This window comes from Punica granatum, unplaced genomic scaffold, assembly GCF_007655135.1.
Source record: "Punica granatum isolate Tunisia-2019 unplaced genomic scaffold, ASM765513v2 Contig00001, whole genome shotgun sequence".
Lineage (NCBI taxonomy): Eukaryota > Viridiplantae > Streptophyta > Magnoliopsida > Myrtales > Lythraceae > Punica > Punica granatum.
Window position 1 is genome coordinate 54,489 of NW_022204028.1, and position 8,758 is coordinate 63,246.

Genomic DNA, 8,758 nt, shown 5'->3' on the forward strand with positions numbered 1-8,758 from the left:
TCAATGAAATATATCTTTGATTTCTATTTATTTTTCTTAGTACAAAACACGAGTTGCGTGACACATGTATCTGCAGCCATATTTCGAGGCTTTTCAATATATGCATGTGCTAGCACCGGGCAAGTGATATTGTCGGTTGATGATATATGCCCCGGTGAACATGTACATTATGCCTCTTAATTATTTGGCCCGAGTCGGAGTCTATGAGGAATATATATAGGGGGCTAAGCTTACTGCAATTGATTACTTCTGCTTCTTGCCACCCGCGAGAATACGTTGGATTTGGAGACCTCTGCTGAAGGCTTGGTTGAAGAGCAGCCTCGTCTGGAACTCAGACACGAAGGGGAACCAAGCGAGGACCGCCACCGGAGTGAAGATCACGAGCCCCATCAAGTAATCGTACCCTCTCCCGAGTGCTTTCACCGATCCCCACATCCCCAGACCCTTCACCAATGGCCTCCACGCTTGTGCTATCTGCTCATACATACATACATATATACACCAAAACGGTCATTTCTAATTTCAGTCACCGAGAAAGATTCTGTTTTCAAGAAGAGATACTGATGCCGGGATCAAGACCAAAGGATGGGTGACCTTCACAGACTATGCATCTTTATGTAATTAATCTACAGCAGGAATATCTATTCCCCGGGTTGAGATATCGAAACTCCAGATTGTATTAGTGGGAGAGACACGCACCTGAAGCAATGCCCATCCAGTCGGCATGAAGGCGAGTAAACTGGCGAAGATGTCCCCCACAGTGAGGCTAAGGAATGTGAAGAGGACACCGAGAGTGACTATGGACCCGATAAAGAGAAAGAGTTTGAGAAGCCTGAACATCAGCTGGAAATCGGCGCTGAACTTCTTTCTTCCCATGGACACTATCTGCGTACGTTGTGTGTGTCGATCGGCTCATGAGAAGGGGGAAGAAAAAATAAAAAGAGCTGTTTGATTTCCATGAAGTAAGCGGGGGAACTTAGATGATGATTTGGAATAAAACTTTATACCTTCAGGATGATCATCACAGCAACAATCACAAGCCACGAGAGGCCATAAATCTACATTCAAATTTGAACAAGAAGAACGGTCAGAATTTTTCGATGCAGTATGTATTACTTTGTTAAGGTCTGCAAACTTGAACAGTCAGAGGAGTATCACTTGATGCAACTTCAAGAATGTCAATATAGAGGCAGAAAGTATGAACTTACGATGATGCTCTTGCTCCCTTGGGAGACGTGGAGATGATAGACGATACCATACTGGTAAACGAAGAACCGGAGAGCAAGAATGACCTCCCAGAACCGTCCTAACCACCCAGTGTACTGCAGGTGCTCTTGCTCTTCATCCCACCATGACTCCCAGCTCTTAGTCGCGGGAACACCAATACCACCTCGGCTACTAATCCATTTTGTCCAGTCATCCCAGTCATCCACTATCTTCTGCCACTCAAATCCCGAAGGATTGAAGAGGAAAGGAGCAAACAACCAAGATACGACCAAGAACCACATGGACATCGTGAGGAGCATATAGGCGGCTCCTGTTGCTGCCGAGCCATAAATCTGGTAAACTATCAGCAGAACCATGAGCTCTACTCCCTTCACAAAGTGACTCCTGGAATACATCCTATAGTTCTCAGCAAACTTCTCATGCCGAACCACGAAACCACGTCCAGTTGCTCTGTACTTGGCTCCACCATGAAGGATGGTCCTCCCGAAGTAGTGGGCTTTGGTTCCAAGCGAGAAGGTGAAAAACACAGCTGCAAGCTGCAGCTGCATGATTATGAGGTCTCCTAGGGCTGTCCTGAATCCTCTCTCGAGCCCTATCTCCATGACCATTGGTAAGGCCATGAGAAGCCCGAGCTGAACCACAGACTGAGAAGCCATGGCAGCCTTCAGAGGATCATTCCCCCTAGCCCTTGCGACTTTAATGATGGACTTCTCCAATCCACTCAGTGAGAGGTAAAGCTTCCCGTACAAATAAGCGTAGAGGACGAGGACGACCAACTGCACGTAATGGAAAAGAGAAAAAGGATTGGCTTAAATTGTCTTCAAAATAATGTGCAAGAAAGGGAAAGGCTGAGGGATGGACATGAAATGGAAAAAGGAGAACTTACCATTGCACTGACATAAAATCCCGCTGTTGTAAAGTAACAAGACAACATGCGGAAAAAGTCGAAGCGATGACCCAAGCGGTAGAGATCCCTGCTGAGAGTCTGTTCACCATTACCACAGGCCACTTTTGCTTCAAAAAGGGATATTTGGTTAAGCCCAACGTCCCTGCCCTTTCCAACTTGTATATATTCATGATGAGTAATGTTTCCACGTCTCAATGTAGAATTGAAGCCTACAGAGAGGTAGACAGGATATAATATATCAGTAAAATGTAGTCTTTGCTGCATCTGCAGTTTGCAAGGTACGCGTTTCGATGTTCTTACCTGCAAAAATGTCCTCACTGAGATTGATACCACGAGAAGCCTTGCTAATTCCTCCACGAGTAATATGGAAGATTCTATCAAATACATCCGGGTGACCATAATGGAACCGTACCCTGACGTCAAAGAACTCAACTTGGTTAAGCGAAAAAATTTGGTTTTCCAAGAGCCATCTCTACAGTTTATCTGGAAGAATGTAATAATGCAAATAACTCATTCATAGAAGAAATTCAACTTCCATCTTGAACTCGGAGATATATACGAAAAAGAGTGGCTTTCAGCATAAGTGAGTAAGCTTACTTCAGAGGCCTCGCGAGCACTCTTTGTCCAATTGTAACAAAACTTGTTTCTTGGTTAGACATAAACCAAGCCAATGAGGAGACACTGCAAATTCAGACAATGGCGAATTAGAGATATCTGAGGGAAGAAGAATGCCTGGAAAAAAGAATGTAACAAGTCTAACCTTCCAGTAAAGACATGCTCACGAACACCCAAAATTGACGGTGGCCGCACACCGTGGTCCTCATTGAATTCTTCCAGAAGGTTACGCATTTTTAGAGCTTCTTCCAAATAATTATCCTGAAAGAATTTGCTTAATAATCCGTGCCAGAAGCAAAAGATGAAAAAGAGAAGCTTTTATAACAAATTCTTGTGCTCAACTGACCTGGTTCATGTCAATAGTTTGAAGAGCTTCCCCTCGAGTGAAAATTATAGCATGGTTCTGATTTTCAGGTTTCCCTTCTCCAATTTTAGCTGAGCCAGGCAATTTTATGCGGTAGATTTCCTTTGGACGAGAGAACAAGGAAATGAGGCATTGTTCAAAGCTCAGTGCAATGATCTCAGGATGATATTTTTATTGCATTATATGCATCATTACCTGGTCTAGGTTGTCAACTGCTTTGACGAGCACGGAGTAATAAACCTTTTGCACCTTGTCCCCATCTCTTTCCTCAACCTCATCAATATATGCCACACGGAGCGAAGGATTACTGCAGAATAAAGGACCAGAAGAAGTTAGCAGCTGGGCTCTTGAACAAGCATAATCTCAAAGTCACTTTCTCAGAAGTTTACCAACTTGGTTAGTTAGAGACGTACTTGACCATCAAATTAAGAATGTCCGTTGCTCGGCGGTCTCCATTTCGCTTCTGGTTTCCGTAGTTCTGACAGGTAGCAACATAAGTGAATTTCATGTCAGCCATGGCCTCGAGTTGAGCGTGCAAAGATCTCTGCTTTTTCTTGTCGCCCTCTGACATAAATCCTATTGCTTTGTAGCCTTCCTGCATCTCTGTTAAAAATGAAAAAGCAAAATGAAGGGCATACTACTTCCCAGCAGGATAAGTTACTTCACAATTCAATTAATGTGGTTTTTTCTTCAGTCTTAAGCTTACTCATCTTTAGAGACTGAAAGTGAAAAAATGGATGCAAGTGGCATCATTTAATTTTTTAGAATAATACTCTCACAATTGTAGGACAACGTAAGGAGAGTACTCCAGAAAAGAATAGTGTTTCTCACCGCTCTCATTAGCCATGTCAAGGAAAGCCTGAAGCTTCAATGCTCGCCGGTAGTACATCATTCCTCTAACTGTACAAACCGCATTGTCATCAAATAATGATACAAACCTAACTTTTAGCCTTTACCTCAAGGGAGAGAATGGTCCCCTCAATTACCTGTCCGGCAAAGAGTTTGTCCTCTTAGGGAGACCCAGTGACGAAGCTGCAGAATGTTCTCTTCATTTTCCCAGATTTCGCTCTCCTTTTTACAGTTAAGCCGCTCCTTGAAGTTTTCCCACTCATCTAAGATGTTACGAAGCAAAATGATATCAAGGCCTCTAGCTAGGTATTTGCCCATTCAAAAATATGGCTGTGTCAGGTAATCATTTCAAAGTACAAACCTGGAAATATCTTCTGCAAGTAATAAATGATCGAGATACCATCTTCGTTCTCCATTTCAAGGTCATTCTTGGAATACACGGTCTCCTCACTATAGTAGGGAGTCATGACACTGCCAGTTGAAGTAGTGTTAAATCACAGTATAAAAGAACATTTGCATCATAAATTACATAAGGTGTAAAATCCTCCAAAAAGAGAGGAATGATACTAGAAATCAGGTCCTGTTCGCTAGAATATGAAAGTCCTTGAAGTGGAGAAACCTACAGATGAAAGACTAGACTACAGTTTGATTTCTCTAAGAAAAATGAAAAATCACTATTTGCATATATATTTGCTTGCAGCAAATCATATTAAAAAGTAGGAAGAAGGTATCGGGCAGAGTAATTGGAGATGTCGATCATAACGCATAGGGCATGTTCTGGATGACACTTCCAAGGTTCAATGCATGGAAGTGTCGACCATTAGAAAAGTTTCATGTTTCTTATTTCCCTTTGTTGATTCTATCAATACCTGAATGAGAGCATTTTACGGACTCGAGGAGGACGAGGCATATCCATGAACAATGAATTTGTGAAAAATGAAATTCTACGACGAGCTTCAAGGTTTGTAGGGACGTCCATTGCAGATTCCTTGACTGTCAATAACAGATAGAGGCGCCTTATCTGATATGGAGAGAGATGGGCACAAATAAAAATTTTAGATCGAAGGATTAATCCTCAGTTAGAAGAAAAAAAATTCCTTGATGGCTATAGCTTAAATTTTATTGTTAGATTACCTGTTCGTCCCATTGTGCTGTAACTACAGGAGGATATAGTATGGCAGGTTTTGCATCAGTGCCAGCAAAAAGTTGTCTTCCAGTATCTTTGCTACTATGGCTTTCCACCAACTCACTGAAAGGAATGAGATTGCAAGAGGCCAATGGAATTATATAGAGCTGAAGATCATCAATTACTGAAAACTGCTCCATAATTCTACAATATAAGAATAAAAGAAAATTTTCCTACCGGATCTCAATCGTTGACATATCACGGGAAACAACTTCCAACATGTCCTGCAGCAGTAGTACCACTCTACCTCGCTTGTCTGGATCACCATCTTTCTACAAAATGCATTTTTTTTAACTGATAGGAGATAAAAAGAAAAAGAACGAAAAGGGTTGGCATCAAATCACTGTGTGTATCTGCTACGATTCAAACGTGACTCACCAGAATTCCCACGAGCTCTACAAGTTTTTCGCACAGAGTGGATAAAGCTTTCATCTTGAAATTTTGCAGGAATGTATTCTTTGCAATGTGGCTTTCTATTTCTTTGAAGATGCCGCTAACGACCCTATAGGGAAAGATTTTATCAGGCAATTGGCCATATGAATTGGCCTCACCTCACCAGTGAAGAGCGTGACAGGGAAAGAGAAATGATTTCCAGCTTGAGTTAAAAACTTCCTGCCGCTAGAGTTTCAAAGTCCATATTGTTCAGGGAAAAAAAAAGGTGTTTAATGGAGCTCAACCTTTTCTCATTTTCTCCAATAACCAGAACATTGAGGGCATGCTTGATTGATTCATAGCATTCAATAACTGCACATTTCATATATTCATCTGCGCATATACGCTTCCAGAGATCAGCGTCTTTGGATCGGAATTGAGCAGCAATATCCAGAGCTATTGGAATCTGCAGACAAGGATCGTGAGTGAACAACATGTGACTGACTAAGATAATGAGATAATTTTACAAGACTGTTGCTAACCTTGCTAGCAAGCAAAAAAGGGGGCCACTGTATAATATTCAGGCTTGGATCGAGGGAATAAGGAACCAACAACAGGTCCATCTCTCTGAATAAGATAAAATTTATGTTACTTAAAGGATGAGAAGATGAAGTCAATAACCAGAAATAGATGTAACTGCAATTTGGTTCAGAGGCTTTCCTGTCACTAATAAGATCCTCTTCCCGAAAACTACATATTATTTCATTCCAAAGCTGAGCAAATTTCGCAGCTTCACTTCTCCTGCTTGCTGGAACCTGGACATGGGCAGAAATTATAGCTCCAGATTACCGAATATGACATAATAAGTCACTCCCTGATATTAGAAGACAAACCTCAGCAAAACGCTTCACAAAAGAAAATCCTCTTCTCTGGGACTTGTCAGTGGGCACCAAATAGGTGTTAAATGCACCAGGTAGTGACTGGAAACGGGACCTTAGCATGCCCAGAGTACGTATCTGAGCAGTAGAGCATATCCAAATTAAATACCAGAATTTTATGATTATGGGTTAGCAAAGTGATAGGAATTGAACTTAGTGAAGCATGAGTTACAGAAAATGGCAGATCTATCTAAAGTTTAATTAATACAGCATGCGCCAATCAGTTTCAGATAGTGAACTCTGAAATCAAAAAATTATCTGTCCACCAGTCAGAAGATAAGAGAATTGTTTTCATGTGGGGAATTTGGCAGAGAACTAAAGTTTTGTTTCTAAAATCTCCTTTTGGGTGACATATATAATGGTCTGACATCTAATATGATCTAAACTAGGAAGATAATAAATAAGGAAGGGAACCAAAGTGCCGTTTACCTCTCCAAGGCGATCAAAGGCCCCAATTATGCCACCACACAAAGTTGAATATATCGCATACCAAATTTGAGAGTCCATGAAATATACCTGCATCAATTGAGCGAATCATATATTTAATAGAGATGCTTCACCATGCATAATATTAAACTCTTGCCCTCTCCCGAGAAAATTATAAGAGAAATTATTGGGAAGGAAAGCATCCCCAGTATTGGACTTCTTTAGTGAGACTCACCAAGATTACAGGAGCCCAGAGTGCAAAAACTGCTCCATAGTTACGTTCAGCTGTATTCACAAGAAAAGGTATTTTAGAGGAACTTCAAATTTATTGCAAGGCAATCAAAGGCAGAAGCAATGATAACTACCTTCTGGAAAAATTTCATGCCATTCATATTTAACAAGAGTGATGCGCATTATATCCTTGGTCGGCTTGACAAGAGGCTTTATCTGTGAAGAAATGGAAAGTGGATTTAAATATATAGAACCACTATTTGAAAGAACAGGTGATCTCAATAATCTCTACTCAAAAGAAGATGGTGAAAGAGCTTGGCAACCAAGTTACCTGGATGAAGTAACTGAATGCACATTTGGAACACAACAACAAATCAACCAGAAGAGAGTGTACCTGTGAACATTTTTAAGGCAAAAATTGGTTAGCTCGAACTAAACAGAAAAGGAAAACAGTCAAGCAAATACAAAGACAGAGTATCTGTTCCTCGGGGACTTACTTTATTAGTGCAAACTGACTTTCATGCATCCCTCTGCCAATGTAAATTCTAGGCTGCAAATGTCAAATGGCTTCAGATCAAGATAGAGTTCAGAAACAAGAAAGACCATTGAAGGCTGATACTAAAGAATCTGAACCAAAATAACACCATATAAGCACGGCAAATAGATACCTGTGACCACCACAAGAGTAATCTGATGATATGCCAGTCTGAATTTTCAATAAAACGTCGCAGCATTGGGAAAATAAAAAGACAGGCTGCTAGTACATTTGGAATGAGGTAAACTCCCACTGCCATAATATACAGCGGAGGGATGCCTTTCACTTGAGGAAGAAATGAGAGCAGTTTCTTTATTTGACCAGCGCCCGCAGAGTCTGACTGAAAATAACAGATTGGAAGAAGGATTGTCCATGCAAGACTGATCACTATTTTGAGAGTGTTCTCTCAGGACATTACTGAACCTCCATCTGTGATAACCAGGGAAGTTCAAAACGATGTCCAGTATACCTACAGAATAGTTTAGAGGTATAAGCGAAAGGAAACTGACTGAAAAAAAAATATCAGGACTTAGAATTAGAACAAAAACATACATCTGTCCAGCCGCAGGTTTCTAAAGTTAAAAAGCTTTTCTAATAGGTCTTAGTTGAGCTTTTAAAAATTAATGCTCAAGAACAAAATTCAACTGGTAGAACAACTAGTTAGGCATAAGTTCATGACACTTCAAGGTCTGGCACCAAAAGCTTTCCAATATAAGAGATCATAAGTGCATCACAAATTCATTATTGGTGTTATTGATAATTAAGTGATGTATATCCTAGATCAGTGGTCACATAAAATGTCAATCATTATGATGATCATAAAAGAAAGTATGTGGATTTAATAAAAGTTGAACCGACGAGAAGAAAGAATGTGAAATGAGAAGACCATTTTGGCAAAAGAAATTACAGTAAAGGGTATCTGCAGTCGCTTTTGGCATGCAAATATAGAGGCTATTTTGGATATTAAATTGTAAGAGCTGCCGTTAAGGTTGAAGAAGCAACATACTTTGAAGAAACGGAGAATCGCAGCTGTGATAAAGATGCTGGATATTTTGATAGAGGATTCTTTGGAAAATCTCCATAATGGATACTCCACTCCATGCAATTA

The 8,758-nt window shown here is 40.6% G+C and overlaps 1 protein-coding gene across 1 annotated transcript; it reads right to left on the minus strand.

Annotated features, from left to right (window-relative positions):
* On the minus strand, positions 1–8,119 carry LOC116189726 (callose synthase 5-like; the record flags this gene model as incomplete). The annotated part of the gene is given in 29 exon segments (XM_031519443.1): positions 1–474; positions 700–885; positions 1,008–1,058; positions 1,209–2,003; positions 2,114–2,343; positions 2,435–2,547; positions 2,732–2,815; positions 2,895–3,010; positions 3,096–3,215; positions 3,309–3,420; positions 3,527–3,716; positions 3,945–4,013; positions 4,100–4,225; positions 4,324–4,433; positions 4,832–4,983; positions 5,097–5,211; positions 5,326–5,420; positions 5,527–5,650; positions 5,826–5,986; positions 6,063–6,335; positions 6,414–6,536; positions 6,888–6,974; positions 7,120–7,169; positions 7,250–7,331; positions 7,447–7,488; positions 7,491–7,509; positions 7,613–7,665; positions 7,784–8,053; positions 8,055–8,119. Coding segments are annotated over 29 exon segments (4,244 nt in total), but the record flags the coding sequence as incomplete, so codon positions are not given.
* Positions 8,120–8,758: the final 639 nt, after the last annotated feature.